Raw genomic sequence first — 21,719 nt, 5'->3', positions numbered from 1 at the left:
AAGAGGATAGCTAGCTATTCGGATATTTATGTTTACCTACTAATAACTACGCCTCTGTGTAGCTATTTATTTTTTGAAATATTATATTGAAAAGTACCTTAGTTTACGGTGCCGTTATCCAGTTAGCTGTTTATGATGGTTGCTCATTGTAATGCTAGCTGTCTTATTTAAATTAATGATAAAAATACTTTCAGTTTACCTGCCTGCTACAATCAATTTTGATAAACACATGGTTGATTTTAACCAGTGGAACAGAAACCAGTCTATTCAGAGGTATGGAAAATTTTCAATAATTTAAATAGCAGTTATACACATATATTCAGCTGAAGAGAAAATGTATTGGGTGAGCTTATATTGCTGCAAAATCTAAAGAGATGAACAGGAAGGTTAAACTGTAGTGATTTTACATTGATTGTACATCAGAGGTGATCAAATTACACGATGGATCACTGAGGCGTCATAGAGCTCAGCTAAACACTGGCCTCTGTAAACAAAAGACCTGGAAAGCACACTCGCGTCGACACCGTAACGATCGCGTTACGACAATAAAAGCTTTTCATAAAAGCAAAGTGAATCATTTTGCTTCCCTAGACTGAAATTGCTCTAATTAGGTGACATTAGCAAGTCCTGAGCTTGTTTTACGGAACAAAACATGGCCAAGAAAGAGCATCACTAAACCGATCGGTGCCTGAAAGGTGCCTGTAACCTTATCCACTACCAAGGGCGCGAGTGGAGTCTATTTGGGACAATTAGCTCTCTCAATAATAGACCGAGTCCTCATCAGTCTGCCACATTGGGAGTTAGTGTGAGGAGGCACAAGAGAGGAAATGAGGAAGAGATTTCCAATTTTGCTGAGAAATCCATCCACTTCAAGTGTGGAAAAGATGCAGAAGGCAGAGGAGCAGCAGTGCTAGCAGGGGAACAGACTGATCCCAGATCAGTGTGAAAAATTCATATACTGGCCTGGGTTTTGGATTTGTATTCTCACTACGTTATAAATTTACTGCCTTATTACTCTGGACAACTTAATTTGCTATAAGCAGACTTGCTGGCATAAGTACCAAAGGTGTGCAGATCTCATGAATGGACATTAAACCCCAATAATCAACCTCTTAACAGTTTAATCCAAAGGAGATGGAAATGCACAATGGTATACTCTGGTATCTCCTCCAATCAAGCCTTGGTCTCTGGTCAGGTATGGTGGGATAGAATTCCAACTTCCAGAGGCCATGGAGGTGAAAGATCACCCCCCACAGTGGTCACTCTAGTCTTATGGACCACAGGAGGACCCCTCGTGTAGAACCTGAGATTGAAGAAGTGTGGGGTATGTGGGAGTAGGATGTCAGGGAAGGACCAGGAAGCATTTAAATGTAAATAAGAAGAATTTGGTAACAAGAAAAGGTTTAATGTTCATGCAAGTGCTTAGTGATGAGGGCTTCAATCATAGTTTGAAGACAGTTAGGGAAAGTTAAACCCTCTGGGTGATACAGATCAGAGAGTCTAGAAGCTTTTCTTCTATATATCTTGAGGGATGGTGGGTACGTGGTGCAGAGCAAGGGTTGATAATTGCCTTCAGGTCCGTTTTTGGCTTAATAGGCGAGCATCAGCGTTTGAAATCATCATCCTTTAGACTAAAACTGACTTTTTACATTCGATTTTGGGACAGATTTTGCTGGCACAGAAAAATTCTTCACCCCATCATAAAAAATGATTTTTCGGTCAGCAGTCTTAGAACGCATAATGTGCCGAATTAGTGCCATCGCGAACAAAGACACTCACTGACAAAGTTCTAGCAGTGTGAGACATTTTTAATTAAAATCCCAGAACCTCTAAAAGCCTTCAGTAAGACAATGGTGTAGGACTACACAAAATTCACGTTACAGCTACAAATACAACATTTTGGCATCCTACAAAAACCATAGTGATCTGCGTAGCTGGTTTGTTGTAGGTGTGTTTGATTTTCTTTTTTTCTACATGCCCATGAGTCCATGTCTCCTCTCCAGACTTGCTATTGCTGGTTATGTCAGACTCTGTTCTGACATTTAACCCTGGTGGCATCGCCATGCTTTTGTGTCCGTTATCCATTAACGCGTTCATTGTTCTCATCGACATCAATAGAAACCAGTGCGTATGTAACATCGTTCTTTTCTAGTGGTGATAGTAAAAGGAGCAACAGAGAGAGAGAGAGTGTGTGTCAGTGCTGTGGGAATTAAAAAAAGGACTTCTTTGACCTTGCCTGTCTTTCTTTGGGCGTCTATGCGTTAACGCAGTGTGTATGAAGGTCACATTTCCTCATTGCACCTCTGCATGTGAATAAAACCAAGTGTGCCTGCTTCTTCCTGTCTTTGCACTTATTTGCATTAGGGATCAGTCTGCTCATTCCTCCCGAGGCCATCCCCCGAGGCAAGATCTATGAGATTTACCTCACCGTACAGAGGAAGGACGATGTGAGGTAGGTCCCTCTACACTCGCTGCCAGAAAAGTTTCACTGAGAACAGAAATGAGAGAGGAAGCATAAGGGATGGGGGAAATAGCCTGTAGGCAGCGCAGAGAGTGATTCAAGTCAGTTTCCTTGCCCTGGATCGTGTGTGTGTGTGTGTGTGTGTGTGTGTGTGTGTATGTGTGTGTGTGTGTATGTGCATGGTCAGATGTATGACTAACACCGGCTGCAGGCTCTGTGTGGTCCTCTTGACTCAAATAAACCAGAGAAACATTGCAGGCTGTGCTGAAGGAAGTGATTCATGAAGTGTAACTTTTTTGTAAACCTTTTACACACTGAAATGGTGTAGAGGTGTGAATATTTACGATCAGTCTCAGTGAAGGAGGCGTAGCCTCTGTGCATTTTAGTTTCAGTGAAAGAGGCGTGGCCTTTGTGCCTACTGGTTCCTGCGAAGGAAGCGTGACTTCTCTACAGGCTAGTCTCAGTGAAGTAGGCGGGGCCTCCCACATTTTAAAATTAATGCATACTGTTCTATTTAAAATTGAAATGTGGGGCTTCCTTCACTGGAAATTATTGCATACTGTATTTTTCTATTTAAAATTGAAACGTTGGCTGCTTTAAAAGTATTTTTAATTTACTGGATCGTTGATGACATATGAGAGCCACAGTGTATCTTAGAAAGAGAAATACACTCCTCTACCACGCAACTCGAAATATTTTACAAACCTCACAGAACAACGCGAGCTAGCAGACAAACCCCAGTTTATCATAGTGCTGAGTTACAAAAAAAAAAAAAAAAATAGTGGACATAAATTAAAAATAGGAGAAGAGAACAAACAAAAAGAAGATGAAGCAATACATTTACAATCACACACCACTAGGTACATGATTAAATATTTAAAAAGGCCCAATGTAATAACAGTATCAATTTTCAAGCTGCTTTGAAGTGGAGCAAAATAGAAAATCGCAAACATAATAGAAAAGTTAATGTATATTCAGTGTAAGATGTTTAGCTGGAACGCTGGCTGCGTGCCACTTCGGCTCAGGCTCTGCCTCTGACCTTTGACACAGCATGTCGAACATGACTCTGGAGTGTAGACTGACCCTGTGACCCCATGCCCACATTTCTGCCTCCTCAGACTGCCCCTGGCTGGGTGCCAGACGCTGCTGAGTCCGGTGGTGAGCTGCGGCCCACCGGGCGTCGTGCTGACTCGGCCCGTCATCATCAGCATGGAGCACTGCTCTGATTCCTGCACCGATCACTGGGCCATCAGGCTGAAGAAACAAACCTACGAGGGAACCTGGGAGGTGAGTCCATGATAAAGCAATAAAGTGTGTGTGACTGTGAGTATTTATCAGCCTGGTCTCACAGTTGCAGCTTCGCAGGAATTCACACATAGTGTTATACAGTTATAAGTAGTTAAGGATGGATGAGGTGGTGGAGTTAGTCATTAGTTTGACATGAAATCCAATCATACAATTAAAAATACAATTTCTGCATGAAATCTGAGAAAGGGTACTGTGGAGGTCCATAAGCTCCAATTACCTCTTAAATCTTAAATGAGGCCATTTTGTCTGAATCAGAGTGAAATTGATTCTTTTGGTTTGTTGGTTCAAATCTCCAGAACACATGACATTTCCTCAACTCTATAGCTCTGTCCTTTCGCTCAGGTTCCGCCTCGCCGCTCAGTTTAGCAGCCCGCATCTAAAAAAAAAAAATGCTGCAACCCAAAACATATGACATGTTTGGTTCATTTCCTCCAGTCAAGTCAATTCAGAGTCAAATCGCTTTCTCCTTGCATACAAACACTAGAGTTCCCTTGGAAGCAGACCAGAGCCACCTCACTCAAACTCTCTCGTATCAGTTGTTTTTGTCCGAGTGTTATGTTCTTACCTGCCTAAAAAAAACATACCGAGGTGGAAAACACACCAGGGTTCCATTCAAACGGACTAAACACTGTATCTGTGAAAGTGTCTAGTTCCCTGGCTTACTAGTAGAAAGGATGTACCCTTCAAGGTACCACCTAAGTCACAAGCATTTGTGTCTCTTTTTAAATGCTACACCACTGATAACCACATACGCTGTGTCCAGCAGTGTGGGTTCTGTAGTTGGATCCATTCTCCCTCCATCCATATATAACTTGTCCCTCCTTCGCTCTCTTTTCATTACTGAACTGAATCATGCACGGATTTGAGCCGTATCGCCATCGTCGGCTCCTCAAACACGTCGCGTAATCCTCCAAAGAGCATTCCCAGCAAGGAGATTGAAGAAGAGGGGGAGAAGGTGGGAGAGAGAAAGGATGAAGAAGCAGAACAGGGGGGTGGCAGTGGGAGTGAAGGTCCTCTTTCATGTTCGATATTGTGCATAAATTATTCAGGCCGCCCGGTGTGGCAGCGGCGGGGCGTCTGCAGAATGAATTGGCCTGTCTCTGGCTGAGGTTAGACGAGGACTTTTAATCATCCTCTGGCACAAATATAGTCCAGGTACCCCAGACTCAGGCAGGAAAACGGGGAACTTCGTCCTCCACTGAGTGTTCACAGAGCGACTTAGAGCAATTAATTTCTCCAGAGAGTGTCTGAAGCGACAGGCAGAAAGGCTGAAATATAGTCCCTCGTCGATATCGAATCATCTGAATGGGGACGTTCAAGAAAAAGAGTAAGAGAGGAGAAAAAAGAAAACATTCGGATGGAAAAAAAAAAAAAACGTCTCCATAGTGGGTGGATGTGAAAACGGCTCCTGTCGATAGTAATTTTATTGATGAACACAACGTCTCATTTCATCGATCAGCAGGATGTCATTTCCTGGCCGGAGGTCCTGAGGTGTGTGAGGTTGATTAGATTGAGAAGGCGGGTGTGCTCGTCACTGAGGCTCCCTTTTGCCTTTTTGTCTAATTAAAGCCACTCTAGGAAGCCATAAGAAAATTGTATTGGACCACAGGTTACAAAAGAACAACATCTTTCATTAGGAAACTGCAACTCTGTAGATTTCTCCTCATTTGAACCTTAGACTACACATCTCTCCTATATTTATGTCTGGCTTCAAGGCTTTTTGTTATTGTTCGTGAAATATTGGAGTTTGCAGTTTTCAGCTCTAACCAACATTTCACTCACGAGTTATGAGCCGTTATGTATCACAGCCGTTAAAGAAGAGTGCATCTAATTGTCAAAGCGGCTAATTGATTAACGAACGGGACAGAGTGTAAAATGGTGAGGGATCGGTCGCAGTGTTGCCACGGAGACGTTAATGAGCGAGGTCAACTCTTTCTGCTCTGACCGTGATGGCGTCACCGGAGCTGTCTGGAGCAAAATGTTCACAGTGACACAGCTAGCATCTCGCCATTTTTCATATAATGGCAGTAATATCAAACAGATAAGCAGGAAATTGCCACATGAAAATGAATAGGATTTATTTGATGTGATTTGAATGTGATTCCAAGGCCTTTTATTTTTCTTATGTAAACGCCTCTGCTTCAGAGACAAATGTGTGTCTGTTTTTGTGTATCAAATATCAAACATAATGCATGTCATACAAGCCACTAACAAAACTAATATGAACATAGGTAATTACAAATTAGCATAGTGATTCAGATTAATTACTTCAGCGTGATCAAAATATGATATTAATTACTCTCGAGAAAAACAGAACGAATCTTAAACATTTCTCCACAGCCTTGCCCTGCCCTGTGTGAACTGTGCCCTTACCCATTCCCTCGTGTACATTAGGACGTGCTGCTGCTCGGCGAGGAGTTGGTGTCTGAGCCGTTTTACTGCCAGCTGGAGGCCGAGACGTGCCGCGTGTTCACCGAGCAGCTCGGACGCTTTGCTTTGGTCGGAGAGTCCCTCAGCATGGCCGCAGCCAAACGCCTCAAACTACTGCTGTTTGCCCCGGCCTACTGCTCCACGCTCGAATACACCATCCGTGTCTACTGCACTGATGACACACACGACCTCATCCAGGTGAGTGACCTTGACTTGACTTGATTTGTAACATTCTGTGGGATAAAAAGTATAGCATGTTCCCATTGATTCGCTTCTTAATACTGCACTACGTTGAATTTATATTAGCCAAGAACATAATGTCAGAAGCAGCAACCTTGATTGGTTGGTAGGCTAATATAATGGGTAGTGATTGGTGACTGGTTCATAATTTTGTCCCCTGAATGCTGACTGGTCAATATTTTGTTATAATGATTGATAATTGGTTGGTACAGTGGCTGGTTCATATTATTTGTGGTGACCGTTAATATATTATTATTATTTGGTTTGTATGTTAATGTAATGAGTAGTAATTGGTTACTGTAGTGATGAAGAGAATGGTAATTGGTCACTATGTTGGTGTAATGAGTAGTAATTGGTTACTGTAGTGATGTAGAGAATGGTAATTGGTCACTATGTTGGTGTAATGAGTAGTAATTGGTTACTGTAGTGATGTAGAGAATGGTAATTGGTCACTATGTTGGTGTAATGAGTAGTAATTGGTTACTGTAGTGATGAAGAGAATGGTAATTGGTCACTATGTTGGTGTAATGAATGGTAATTGGTTACTGTATTGATGTACAGAAGGGTAATTGGTCACTGTGTTGGTGTAATGAATGGTAATTGGTTACTGTATTGATGTACAGAGTGGTAATTGGGTGTATGTTGTTGTAGAGAATGGTAATTGGACACTATGTTGGTGTAATGAATGGTAATTGGTTGCTATGGTTTTGTAGAGAATAGTAGTTGGTCACTCTTTTGGTGTTGTGAGTGGGGATCGATGTGGTAGGACAGTAGCCAGTAATTGATTCATATTTTTGTTCATTGTGAGTGTTCATTAGTGGTTATATTGCAGTAGTGAGTGGTAATTAGGTGATATGTTGATACAGAGAGTGGTAATTGGATAGTACATTAATATGGGGGGTAATTTATTGATACTTTGGCGTAATAAGTGGCAGTTTGCTGCTATGGTGGGGTGGAGGGCAACCTGCAGTTTATCATTCGGTGAGTGGTGATGGGTTGGTCTGTTGGTTGAGTTCATATTTTTGAGTGCTGAATGGTGATCAGTCAATATTTTGATAAGTTTTGATAAGTGGTTGATATGTTCATGGATGGAGTTGCAGTCGGTCGGTGGGGTGGCTGGTACTTAGCATATATAGCATATTAGTTGCTGTGTTGATGTTATTAAAGGTGATTTAGTGGTATTTTCAGGTCGGGAGAAAGCATTAGTTGATATATATATATATATATCAATATATCAATATATCAACAATAATATGTTGATGTAATCAGTAGAAATTGGTGCACTGGGGTGGGGTAATGAGTGATCATTGGTTGGTGGTACTTGTTAATGGTTCATATATATATATTTGTGTGGTGAATGGTGACTGGTCAGTAAGTTAGTTTTATGATTGATATTTGGTTGCTATGCTGGTGTAATGAGTAATGATTGGGTGGTACACTGGGCTGGAGAGCAGTTGTTGGTATGCTGGCATGGTGGTATGATCGATTTATTGTTTTAGTACGCTGACGTGATGGTGTAATCAGTATTATCAGTATTATAATCAGGATTAGCTGGTCATATGTTGAGATGGAAACTGAGCATTGGTTGAGTTGATGGTGTAGTGACTGGTGATTGTTGCTATTTTTGTGTGATAATAGGTTATGTTTCTCTTCTGTTTGTTGTGCATTTGCTTGCCATCCGGCTGCTTATGTCTGTATTTCTTTGGCACCTTTTCCTTTTTTCTTATGAACGGATCAAGAATAATCAGGAGCTAATGCCAATGCTGGCTCCCTGGAGAAGCGAGTTTGAGTAGCCTTTAAGATTTCATTTGCATGGTTAATTAGTAAATGAAAAAGAGAAGCTGCGTGGCTGCCGTCCCGAGTTCGCCACGAGAGAGAAGAGCGTAGTAATCACCACTCCAACCTCACGCAGCCTGCCAGAGAGGAAAAAAGAAAAAGTGCATGTGAAACGACATAAGGAGATTTGGAGAAGTTGTGTGATGGTGGGTGATGGAAATGAGAAAGTCAGGGAGAGATGGACGGAAAGAGAGCCAGAACAGCCACACAGAGCTCAGAGGATTATGGGCAGTGGAGTTTGGACCCAAAGCCTCAATCAGGCCACATGAAGGAAGTTCTCAGGAACACGAGGTCCTCTGGAGCTTCATGAGAAACGCCAGCAGCTACTGATCTCCAGCCAAACTGCGGCCTCAGCACCCACACTCGTTATGAACTCATTAGGAGCTCGTTATGGCTTCTTCTGCGAGATGCAAGCTGTTGATGTGTGATGTGAGGGTTTTTCAGCATATTATATATAGCATCATTAAACACGGGAGAAAGTGTAGTATTAAGTAAATAGGCGTAGCATGAATAAAAGAGAGTAATAATGGACTACTGCAGCTCATGACCTTGACCATTCCCAAACAATGGAGGTGTGTGTGTATTCATGCTACACTCTTTTTTTTTCCTGCTCTCCTCATACACTCACAGATGTCTGTGGTAAGCCACAGTGGCCTCGTGGGATATGTAGTCTTTAGGGCTGATTCTGAAATATAGTGATATAGTTGCTTTGCAGATCTGATCTACGCCAGTCTGAGATCGCTATTTTGTGGAAAACAAGGACACACCTAACAGGTGCAGTGAGCTCTTTCTCTAAAATTTACCCCCTCCAGAGTGACTGATTGGCTTCCTGTACAGTCACAGGTCCTCATTTATTGTGATTGTCTTTGGATTATTATGCTAATCAGCGCTAGTCAGAAGAGTATGTTGTAGAAATAGCGTGGCATAGAGGTAGCAGATAATCTAATGCCTGAGACGCATATTTATCTCTGGCGACATGTTAATTGTGTTGTGTTATGGACTGTAATGATTGCCACAGGGTATGGCACGCATCAACACACAGACACACACACACTTCTTACCATAATACCAAATTAACTTTTGCACTGGCCAGGAAATAAGCACCGCTGTTATTTTTAAACCGAACGCTCACTACATCACTCTTTAGATACATTTCATCCAAACGTTAAATGCATTTCCAAGCAAAAGGATTGCAGTGAGTTACGTTTTTTTTCTTTCAGCTACTATTATATGGAATATCCTGAAGAGGAGAAGATGGAGCGACAAGGATCTATAATTTGTATTCGAAATATATATATATATATATATATATATATTTTGATCTTTCATTTCTCACATGGATATTATAATTTTGTTTAATACTTCATTTTTTTTGTACATGAATGTGCAAATGTGTCCAGATTCTCCTTAAAGCAGACACATGGAAGATCCCTCTCTACCTCAAGTCATTCAGCCTGACAGAAGGGCAGGAAGGGCAGCTTTTCATCTCCCAATTAAACCCGATTAGAAACAGCATAATTGTGTTTGATCGTTAAGTGTCGTCATGACACTTGGGAGTCAGCGACATTTCAGTTCACAGGCTCTCGATAAGCGAGTGGCCCTACGGGACCAATTAGATCAATATTTAACACGCAGCTCGCTCTCCTCCAGCGCCGCCACTGCCGTGCCTGTACACTGGAATAATATGGAAGGTTATGAGTTCAAATCCCAGGGCTGCCACAGAGCCGGTGTTTTGAGTGGATGGTGTTGTGACAGCTCTGTGCTGGGGTTGTGTTCCTCCTCACTTTCACATGAATACGTATAAAAGTGTGGATGTAGAGCAGAATCACTGTTACCACCATGAAGTCATTTATTTTCCAATAACACAATGTCCGTACCACTTTTACCGCAGCAACTTGCCAACAAGTCACATCACCCTTTTTTTTATCTGTTTACAGTTACATTTACTGTTGTGGAACATCAACGAAAAGAAGTTCCTATTCTCACCACGCTTGGAATCGATGCCCTTTTCACATATCAGTAATCGAAAGAATTCCCCGAAGATTGTCGATTTTTATCGGTAGTTTTCAAATACAAATACTGGCTGCTGCAGCGCAACCTTAAATCTGTAGCGTAGGCCTTCATGTATACTTTTAATCCCACACAGACACTGTCATATCACAGAAGCCACAATACAGAGCCGAATTACGCGTCAAAGGAGTGATGAAGATCAATTATATCTACAGGATCTGTTATATCTCCCCCCTGTGGTCTCCCAAAGCTGTTACACCAAGCAACGGCTAGCAAAAGCAAATTACCCACTTAAATATCATTATAAACCATCCATGTCTCAGAGACGTGCCGAGAAAATAACGTGCCGATCAATAACCGATACAGTGATGTTTTATGAGTTACATTATAGCAGCAGTAAACGTTCAGTCTCTCTGAGTGCTGGCACTGGAGACTCCTTCCAAAATTGTTAAATAAACATCTGTTCACAGAAAGCTTCACCATATCAATGAATTAAAGAACGAATTTCTTTAGTCATTCTTTTATTATCAGACTTAGATTTGGCAGACATTTATAAATTATGTAATGTTAGAGAGTCGGCCATCTTGGGGACCACTCAAAAACACATTTTTATCTCGTCACAGCTTGGTAGAATTCAACCTCCCAGAAATTCTCTCTGGAAAACCTTTAACTCAGATTTATAGATATGGACAGTTCCATTAAACGTATAAAAATATTTTATTTAAACATGACACCGCATTGTTGGAAGCAGGTATTTAAAGTCTGTGTATTTGTTCTGTTGTAATTGTAGTTTGTTGTAATAATAATTTGTTCTATTGTAATAATAGCTAGCTAGCGATGTATTATGTTAGCCTTGTAGCTCTAAGTAAAGAAGCGAAGGCCAGCTATATTTGATATACAAGCAACTGTTATTCGTTTAACGTCTGAAAAGTTCCTACTGCACTTTTTTTCAACTATATTAGCGATGAATGATGGTTGAATACATAATTGGACGTTATAATGATTGTTTGGTATGACACGTCTTGGTGGATGATTCACTTTCGGACACTATGATGAAGTGTTTGATGGTTTTATAAAGTTTGATGTCTTATTTGGAGCTCACTTATTAAACTAGCCATGTAGGCGTGCTGACGTGACGTCCCTGAAATTCAGCTAACGGCGTGTCTAGACTACAGATGAGATGCTCGCTGAGATTTTTCTTCCTCACGGAATCGGTGGGTAACGTCTGGTGTTTTGGGTGCTGCTGACTCGGCGTAGCGGCTGGATGCGTGTGTGTGTGTGAGTGTGTGAGTGATAGCACTCTCCCGTTTGACCTTTGTCTAAAAGCAGAGTATAATTGCATGTGTGTGTGTTGGTTGGAAAGCGCAGCGTCAGCTCCATGATGTAAAGTTTAATGTGACACTCAGCTTCATCGAGAGGAGACAGACGGCGAGTGAAAGAAATGACACGTCGCAGTGTTGCGCTTACTTTTTCACCATGATTTATCAAGAGCAAAGTGCATCTTCTCCCTGTGTGTGTGTGTGTGTGTATATCAAATAATATATATATATGGAGGCAGCTGCGCTATACACACACACACACACTTATATATATATATATATATATATATATATATATATATATATATATATATATAAGTGTGTGTGTGTGTGTGTGTGTGTATAGCGCAGCTGCCTCCATGCTCACACTCAAAGTTATTAATCAGAGATGAGGGAGCCTGTGGAAGACACGCTGATGGGCTCAATCCATCAGAGAGAGAGAGAGAGGGAGAGAGAGAGAGAGAGAGGAAGAGAGGGTGACATAGATGGAGAGAGGCTTTTATAGATGAAGAGGGAAAGACAATAAGACCAGCTCAGCTCGAGGGAATGCTTAACTATATGCAGATACGTCTTTATAATGAACATCTGCACGTCATCGTTCAAAAAATTCCCGTCTCACATGCTGAATTGTTTGTCGACTCAATGCAAAGGCGTCGTTCATCTTCCGAGTCGTTTTATTTTCATGACTGCATCTTCAATCTCTTTCAATCACTATAGAAAAAAACCCTGAGTGCTATATATCCAAATATGAAACTGCAAAGCGCAGATTGAAATCCTGTTGTTATTTAATATTGCACAGGAATTGTGGGATTTATTAATAATTCATCGCTTCCTCATGTGCAGTTCATGTCACATGACACCTTTTTTTTTTTTTTTTTTTTAAACATCTGCATATCCATGTGTTATTGCTTTTACTTTATTTATTTAAAGTCAGTCTAGTGCACTAACACTGATCATAAATCATTACAGCTGAGCAAAGAGACTGTCAGAAGTTCAGATTTTCAGATAACAGACAGTTCGCTTGCCTTAAATCACCCAGACATTTACATTTATTTATTTTACCAGATTTTACTCATTTGCCAGATGTTTCTTTTCTTTCAGTAAAGCAGATTCAAATCCCAGCACAGAGACTGAGCAGTTCTGGGTTAAGGCTCATTCAAGGATAAAATAGTTGCTTGATTAAAAAATGAACACTAAGAAAATAAATCATAACCACCCTGCAACATAAAGTTCTGGAGATGAATTGTTAATCGATAAATTTAATGTTGCAGAAATTATGGTGGAAATTAGAGGAAAAAGTCCTGCAATTAGTCACCACCTATCAGTTTATTTAATTATATTTTTAATAAAAGGTTCTAAAATCTGATTGGCTGGTCGACGCTGCTGTAAAATCCTTGATATACACACACATACACACACACATACCCCTGTTACAGCATCATTAATAACTGAATTGAATAATTGCAACCAAAGCTCACTATTAACAAACAATGCAGAAGAACTGTCTATTGCGAATACCATTAATATTAAATTATTTATTAAACACTAGATTTTATCCTAGAGTTTTTTGTCGCCATGTTATAAAAGCAATACGTCACTCTGCTTCATGTCGTACCTTATAACACGCCTACACATGATACAATCATGTGTACACACACCTACTTATGGCTTTTTGCTTTAATATCTGTCTATAGCTGTCAGTGATGGCCAGGGTGAGAGCTAATTAATTTTCCTTAAGCAAATATTTCTGTATGTTAAGATAATCTTATAATATGGTACTGAAATTCAGAAATTTTAACGTAACAGGAATGTACATATATTGCGATATGTATTCTAGACTTAATAATTTTGCTCCATTGGCACCAGTGGAACCTGAATTTTGAACCCCATTTGATGATAAATACTGTGACGTCTATTCAGTATTTGATGAGAAAATGCCTTTTTTTTTGCTCTCATGTAATCAGTTGCTTCATTTCTGTGCACAGTTGATTGTTAAAGATTAGCGGACATGGAAGAATGATAAGAAACTAGCCGGTGTTAATCGATTATCAGAAGATTCTGTCAGCTCTGGTTTGGCGAGTAGTTTGTGAAATACAGTACATTATTGTTGGAACATGTCGATTTTTTTTTCTGGCAGGGTTTTTTCAGCAAACGTTGTGCAAAGCATTTTTGTAGCACGAAGTCAATTTGCTGGAAAAAGCTGCCAGGAGAAAATTTCGGAAGGTTTTTAAGGCATTTGAATGTTTTTATGTGTTATTATGTGTTATTGTATCGTGCACATGAAACTTAGCTATTAGTCAAAAGGCAATACGAAACAAAGCAGACTACAGTCACATTTCTGTGTAGATGATGCTGTTATCAGGGTTGTTACGCAAGAACGTTCTGGAAAGTTCACCTGAGCTTTACTTTTCTTCATAATGTCTCTATACATATTTAATAAGAGAGTTTTTCTTCCATTTTTGTGTGTCAGACAGTAAATGGGAACTAATTACAGGTAGGAACTAAAGTTGTGAGTGGAGAGCTGAAGAAAAGGACTGGTCAGAGGAATCGTTCCAGCCAGTCATTTCGATTCGTTGCTTTATAGCCTCATATGTAATTTGCACAGATTTGAGAAAATCTTAATTTAAATGTTGCTTGTCACTGTTTCTCACGGGAAATGAATAATCGCCTGTTGCTTTCTAGTGTGAACGTAAGGTAAGGCTCTGCATTAACACGTTTTCCCTTTTCATGGTACAGTTAAAAGTCTGGTCCTGCTTTGAAATGTGTTTATTTTGATTTGTTGAAACTGTCAGACGTCTTCTTTCACCTTTAACCCTTTTTTACTTCCCAGCTGAGGACAGTTTGTCGTCTAAGAGTTAGGGACGGCGGCTAACCTCCTTCTGTCACAGGCAGACAGGGAAGATTAACTGTACAAGAGTCTCGTCTATTCCCGGATGGGCCGAGTCTATCAGACGCCGCAGCGAGTGAGCCGAGGCAACCGGACAGACGAGGCTGAAAAGCTGGAGAGCTGCGTCCGGGCCTCCGATAATCCAGTTATCTGTCTCTCTGAAGCTTAACACACTTCTGACCTCAAGGCGTAAACGCTAAGCTGCTTCTCCATCCTTTCTCGCTCACTCGCTCTCTCTGAGCTTTCCTCACCATTTTTCATCGCCGCTCTCCACTTTTTCTCTCTCTCTCCTCTTTATATCTCGCTTTTTATATCTCGTCTCTTTCTCGCCTCTTAAAAATAAAAAAAATCAACGAAGAAGAGCACATGGTGGCCTTTTTTCTATCCCCAAGGGACTTCTCAAAACTCAGCTTTAACCATCTCCACATGACATTTTCTCTCAGACAGGGCGCTTTTCCTTCGTGATGAACTCCTCGTTGAATTTGTCTTCCTCTGCATCTGCTGTGTAAATAAATGAGAAATCTTTTCTGATCTGCCAACAAAGGTGTCAAGCGCTTTCCCCTCACTCAACTAAATAAAGTTTTAGGGAGTTCTCTCGGTTTCTTTTTTCCCTGCAGTAAATGTGCCGTCGCACAAAGCAATTTATTAAGAAGACAATGAGGCGTACAGGAGGCCATTACTCTCTCTGTCGAAACCACATGTGGAAAGCAAACACACAAACTGAGAGTGCATATTTTTTATGTTTGGGGCGTGATGTTGTAAAAATGGCACGCTGAGACTGACAGATTTATGCACGCTTGTTAATCTGAAGCTCTCGGGACGCTGGCAGGACGTCTGCATTGGTATTCAGGGTGCCAGGGCTTCATAATGGGATAATTGGCAGGCTCTCGGCTCGATCTGCTGATGGGTCAGAATCTGGATCAAAGTCCACGAGCCGCCATTTGCAATGCTAATTTCCGCCCAAAGAGTAATTGTGCTTAGATGAGGACACCGCTAAACGAGGAGCTTTGGAGCTGCTGTACAGAGCCTTTTGTTTGAGTAAAAGCCACACAGCGAAAGATTATATGGCTCTCCAGATTCAATTGGCCTCCGCTATTGACTCACACGACCTCGGATGACTGGAGAGATAACCTCTGACCTTTGGCCTCCACCCCGCGAGGCGTAAAGGCCAAGAGGACGTGAGCGCGGCTTGAAAGACAGCGGCTCCGCCGCTTTAAGACTAAATGGCTATTGAAACGTCTCTCTGTGAAGGGACACGCTTAAAATTGGGCTCGTTATGTCCTCATTAGGGAGCGGAGAGACCAGATGATCTGATCTCCGCGTCACAACGCAGCCTGAAAGAGTTCGCAGCAGTCAGACGAACGCAAGTATCCGTGTTTCAGATCGATAATTACTGGCTTCCTTACCATTTTAATTGAAGCCAGTCTAGCCTGAAGTGAGCAGTGAAGGAAATGGTGGTGCAGATAAGAATTGCAGAGATTCTCCATCTTAATTAGACTCGCTCTCCGGATTCAATCCGTGTGCATCGGCGTTCACACAGTAAAGCCGCCACGCCATACGGCCACATCCATCTGCCCTTCCAGAGCGTGTTTCTTCCAGCACATTAGCTTCATATTCGCTCCTCCAGAATCCATCGAATGCGAGTGCACTGCCAGCATGAGTCAGGGATCGAGTGGTGTTCAAGTGGTACTTGTCCAGACTATATTTTCTTTCGGGTGAGTCTTTTGCTCTGTCGGACATAAACAACCGGTGTCACCTTTAGCAGAAGCTTGTGTGTGTGTGTGTGTGTGTGTGTGTGTGTGTGTGTGTGTGGTAATTACATTAGACACTAGAGTAAAATAGGGGTGTAACGCAATGAAACGCAATGATTTGCGGGACTGTTTTTTGTATCTGTGTGATATCTGAGTTAGTTCTGTTTTCCAAAATAAAAACAATCTAGTAGCCTTATTTAAATCTCCATAACCCTGATCAGGCAGTTACAAAAGATGATGGATTGACCACTCACGCCTGTGGAAAAGGAAGAAACCTCCCACTTTTTTGTGGGTTCAACTATTTTGTTGGGGTCTCAGCCCTGATACACATCTCTAGTCATAGCCAGATGTCCTGTGAACATTACTGGCAAGCTTTCTTACAAAAAAACAAAAAAATGAATAGTGCACTGTTTATTCTTGTCTGTATTTGTATGTGTTTAAAATCATATAATCTTTTCATTCCAAATAAAGTATGTATATTCAGACAGAAAACCTGTTTACTTGAAATTTCCCTATAATGGAAGCCAAAGGGCAGTTGTTGATTTCTGGTCATGCGTTTTTACCAGTGAAGATCTTAGGATGATACGGACATGAGAAAATGTCACTGTTCTTATAGTTTTCTCCAAGTTTCCAACGCCAACAGAGAAAAAGTAGTTCCGGTTAATTTCCCAAAGGTTTTGTGGTGTCCATGCGCAGACAGGTGGAAAGTATAACCACACCTCCCTTCCTCTGAAAAGAACGAACTACACCCATTTAGAGCTTCATTTATGAACAAATTTTGCACACATTTTGCACAGTTAAAAGTTTAATTTGTTTAGGGTCATGGATTTCAATTTTTAAAGACAAAAGTTCTACAACAGCAATCCCATTATGGGAGACATGGTGACTTTCTTGTAAATGTCTCCCCCATGAACACAGAAGTTTTTCATTCAAATCTGGGAGAGGTGGAGAAAGGGTGGCTTAAGGAAATGGTTCATGAACACCCGTTCCCCTCCCAAAAAATGAGTTAAAGTTTTGCATGTATAAGCCAGAGTCTGGGATTTGACCAAAGGGGAAATAAAGTGGGGAAGATGATAACTAAGTGAAGGCTAAGACGCTTAAGCTAATTATATGTTGAGTGCTGAAATCAGCTACTTATCAGCAACTAGAGGGAAGTGATGAGCATCAACTGTTGGGAGCTAAAAAGAAATAACCGTCTCTTCTTCCATTAAACACTTCATTGTAGACCCTCGTTGACTGGCACTGGTTTTGAGCCAAAAGTCCAATAAGCAAGTGTCTTGCCTGTCCGTCAGTGGTGCAGTGGTTAGCAACGTGGTCTTTTATGTGTAACATTCCTGGTTTGATTCTGCACGTCTGCTTAACTTTAGCACAGGAGTTAAGTATACAAACTTGAAAAGTTTTATTAAACAAGCTCCTCGCAAGAGATCCTGTGGCTCAACTGGATGAGCTTCGCCTCTGGGTCAAGAGGTTGCTGGTTCAAACCCCGGCCAGGTCTCCAGGATATGGGCGTGGAAGGTTCGGGAATGAATGGCACAGCAGGAGTTGAGGAAGGTGCGGAAGGACGTAACCCGAAAGTGGGGGGGTAATATCCGGGCAGCTGCCCCCCCAAGGTCAAGGGTGATAAACAGAGGGGGGTTATGGAGCTTGAAGAGAGAGTGTCGACTTAGTTTTGCATTATATAGGGGATGCTGTGAAAAAACTATCACCCACACTTTTTTTGGGGGTCTTTTAAGCTACTGTTTCTTCAGCCACACTAACCATCTCACTAGCCCACCACCACTATTTCACCACCCAACCTCTCCTGGAGACCAGCCAGATTTGAACCAGCAACCTCTGAAGTCAGAGGCAAGGCTTTTACCACAAAGCCATGAAGTCCCACATAAAGCACTTGGTGTTGTAGGACCTTTGTCTTTTAAAATGAGAGCCACAAAAAATAAAAAAAAAATACTACTCTACTTTGCCCCTAGTGGAGTAACAGATACTAGCACTTTTTTCAAATCTTTCAATTCAATTAGGGTCCAAATTTAAAACTTTCGATTCTAAATTCATTTGGTGGACCGGATTTGAGCCTCCAGTGGGCCGGTCCTGGTCTGCAGGCCATATTTTTCACATCACTGACTGAAACAAAACAAGGTTTCCCGACATCCACAACTTAAAAAGATTTATCTGATGTTAACTCTACCATTCAAGACGGCACGTAAACAGAACACTGCCGTTAGCTTGTATCTTCTATTGGATTAAATGGTGAATTTTAGCACAATTACTGTTCAATTCCACACATGTACTCTATAGTGTTAATCTAATAATTTTAGCTTTGTACATCTGCACAAACAGAACTGAAGTCCTCCTCCAGTTGGCTAACTGGTGGTTATCAACTGTGAAGGTCATGCATTTAAAGCTGATAGGTAAAGGACAAGAGAAATATTTGCTAACTCTAAAATAAAAACAAATTGAGGGATGATGATCCCAAACAACACCCCAAACAAACACAAAAGGTTATCCACTTGCTAACTGAGCATATCTCTTTCACAACTGGCTAATGATACAAACGCCACAATGAGGACAAATCAGAATACTCACTAGCTTCCCACCAAATAAGGGAACAAGTCAATGTCTTACCTGTTCTACTCCTAAATCAGTTTTTCTATTATTGACTGTCTTCCTCTCCTGATTTGCTGCAGCACCTGTCAGCAGTCAGACTTCTTTCCTGCCTAAGGTTGTGACATTTGATGTATTAGCGCAAATTCCGAAACCAATTCTAACTCTTAGCAGAGGACAGACTGCGAGTTACTATTACAGGATCATCAGGACGACTCGGTGCAGCTCAGGAACCTCAGATTGTAGAAGATTTTTTTCTCTCCCTGACTCCATAATCATGTTTTTTGCTTTCATTTTTAACAAAAAGTGATTATTGACTGACTTATGGAGACCCTGAGTGCTTATTACCACATGTAAATGTGGTGGATCTTTTTTATACATACGAGCATTTTTCACGCAGCTACACAAAGGAGTTATGTTGCTTTAAGACAGCAGTGTGTCCTTGAATAATATGGATCATCTACATTTAGAAAACAGCTCTCGGTGGTGGACCGTACCTGAAACTCGGCTGTGTTTGCTGTTGTGTTTTCTCTGTAGGAGGTGATGCAGATGGAGGCGCAGCTTGGAGGTCGCCTCATTGACGAGCCACACGTTCTCCTGTTTAAAGACAGCTACCATAACCTGCGTCTCTCCGTCCACGACCTGCCACAGGCCCAGTGGAGGAGCAAGCTGCTCACCGCCTACCAGGTAGGAATAATACGTGGCATGTAGCTCAAATCGTGTTACCAATTTAACTGTATAGCTTCAAGGCATATTCATTTTTTTTAATTCTTCACTATAAATAAGAGAATTTGAAGTGTTTTGTTTCATAGTGGTGCTTCACATTATCATGCTACTAGAACCATGGACTCTGAACAGATAGGATGCATCAATTTTGAAGATACATGCATCATACTCTCTTCAATTACCTTTAAACATAAACTTAAAACAAGGCATGTCATCAGTTCTCTAATCAGACCACACCGAGTAAAAAAAATTACCCACTGAAAAATTACTCCCAACTCTGCACCAGTACTTTTTGCTGAAATGCCTTCCTGTGACAGCATTCCTCCAGCTGACAACCCCAAGACAAGAATATCTGTAGAAATATATATACACACACACACACACACATATATATATATATATATATATATATATATATATATATATATATATATATAAACCCTAATAATTTGTGAAAAATACTTAATAAACTCCCAATGTGACTAAAACAGATATAAAATCTAGAGTTGCTGAAAGAGGGAGCTTGATAGATTTCTTGTGTGAGGGATCTCTATAACTTCAGAGCGTAAAGCCGGTACCTGCAGTACTTCTTTTATGTTTTATTTGAGGGTATAGACCATTAATGGCTCTACAAAGCATTACTAGGAACTTTTCTCTTCCTTTGTGTCTCATTATAGCTTTCCTTCTCTCTTTTCTCGCTTTTATTCTCCTCAACTCGCCGAATCTGACTCATACCCTCACCTCGCTATTACACTTATTTATCCTTCAAATGGCCCCCAGCTATTGTTCCTCTCTCTCTCTCTCTCTCTCTCTCTCTCTCTCTCTCTCTCTCTCTCTCTCTTTTACATAGCTCTGCATGCACGTTCCACTGCCTGAGTTTGATCATTGGCTCTGTGAGCAGGAGTTTAGCAGATTTCCCCACAGGCGCCACATTTAAAAGGGCTCTTGATACGTCGCTCCAGCCAGCATCAGGTTTTTAATGCTGTGCCGTTCTGCATTGGCGAACCTTCTAATGGGATATTTCTTTGGTTTGGCCTCATTAGGATCGTTTCTGAACGCGCGGCGATGGAGCCCAACTCCATTACAGAGCGAGCAGCCGAGCTGCAAATCTCGCCATAGCGGAGACGCGCGGAGATACAATAAGTGCTACCTGAGGACCAGAATTTACATAACGATACGATAGAATGTAGGGATGACAGGTGTTAGCTTATAGGAGAGCCTGGGTGGAAGGATAGACATATTTATCCTGACAGAAAGAGAGACAGATAGATGGATGGAGAAACAGATAGATAGACAGATAGGTAGACAGATGGACAGACAAATAAACAGATAGATAATCAGCTCCAGGTAGTTTGAGAGATGGATGGATGGATCAGTGGATGGATGGATGGACTGGTGGACAGATGGATAACAGGTTAGACGACAGACAGACAGACAGACAGACAGATGGATGGATGAATCGATGGCAGAATCGATGGATGGGTAGACAAATAGGCAGACATGTAGATAGATAGTTATTTAGACAGATGGATGGACAGACAAACAAAAGAAAATACAGATAGATGGGCAGATAATTGGACAGATAAAACAGCTGCAACCAACAGACAGGTGGGTTGATGACAGACAGATGGATAGATGGATGGTTAGTCAAATTTAGTCAGATGGATAGATGGCGGGATGGATGGACAAACTGGTTGATAAATGGATAACAGCCATAGAGATAGACAGCTTGATAGACAGATAAACAGACAGAAATACAAATAGACAGCTAGAGAGAGAGAGACACATAGACAGACAGACAGGTAAATAGATAGCTAGACAGAGAGACAGTTAGACAGGGATAATTACACATACACAGACAGACACACAGCTAGTTAGATAGAGAGACAGATAGACAGACAAGACAGGCAGATTAACAGAGAGAAATACAAATAGACAGACAACTAAACTGACAGACAGGCAAACAGACACAGAGGTAGATAGATAAACAGCTAGAGAGAGACAGACAGGCAGACAGACAGCTATCATAAATGAGTCGTGAGTGAGTGAGTAGAAGACAGAGTGAAGAGGAGGTAGTGGACGTGTGGCAGATTTACTGCTCACTTCCTGCAGATTTCAGTGCAGGGCAGTTTGAAGCTCTCGGCTGTGGAGGG

At 41.3% G+C, this 21,719-nt stretch overlaps 1 protein-coding gene across 4 annotated transcripts in view; it reads left to right on the top strand.

Moving 5' to 3' along the window:
* The window catches only part of unc5a (unc-5 netrin receptor A), a 213,921-nt gene that overhangs the window by 179,365 nt on the left and 12,837 nt on the right, over window positions 1-21,719 (top strand). For all 4 annotated transcript variants that reach the window (XM_053239204.1, XM_053239203.1, XM_026947083.3 and 1 more), the window contains 4 exons: window positions 2,365-2,452; window positions 3,580-3,748; window positions 6,164-6,397; window positions 19,378-19,527. In XM_053239204.1, the coding sequence (XP_053095179.1) occupies window positions 2,365-2,452; window positions 3,580-3,748; window positions 6,164-6,397; window positions 19,378-19,527 (641 nt within the window). The remainder of the gene's footprint in view (window positions 1-2,364; window positions 2,453-3,579; window positions 3,749-6,163; window positions 6,398-19,377; window positions 19,528-21,719) is intronic.

This window comes from Pangasianodon hypophthalmus, chromosome 13 (assembly GCF_027358585.1).
Source record: "Pangasianodon hypophthalmus isolate fPanHyp1 chromosome 13, fPanHyp1.pri, whole genome shotgun sequence".
NCBI lineage: Eukaryota > Metazoa > Chordata > Actinopteri > Siluriformes > Pangasiidae > Pangasianodon > Pangasianodon hypophthalmus.
This window is presented reverse-complemented; position numbering and strand designations above follow the sequence as displayed.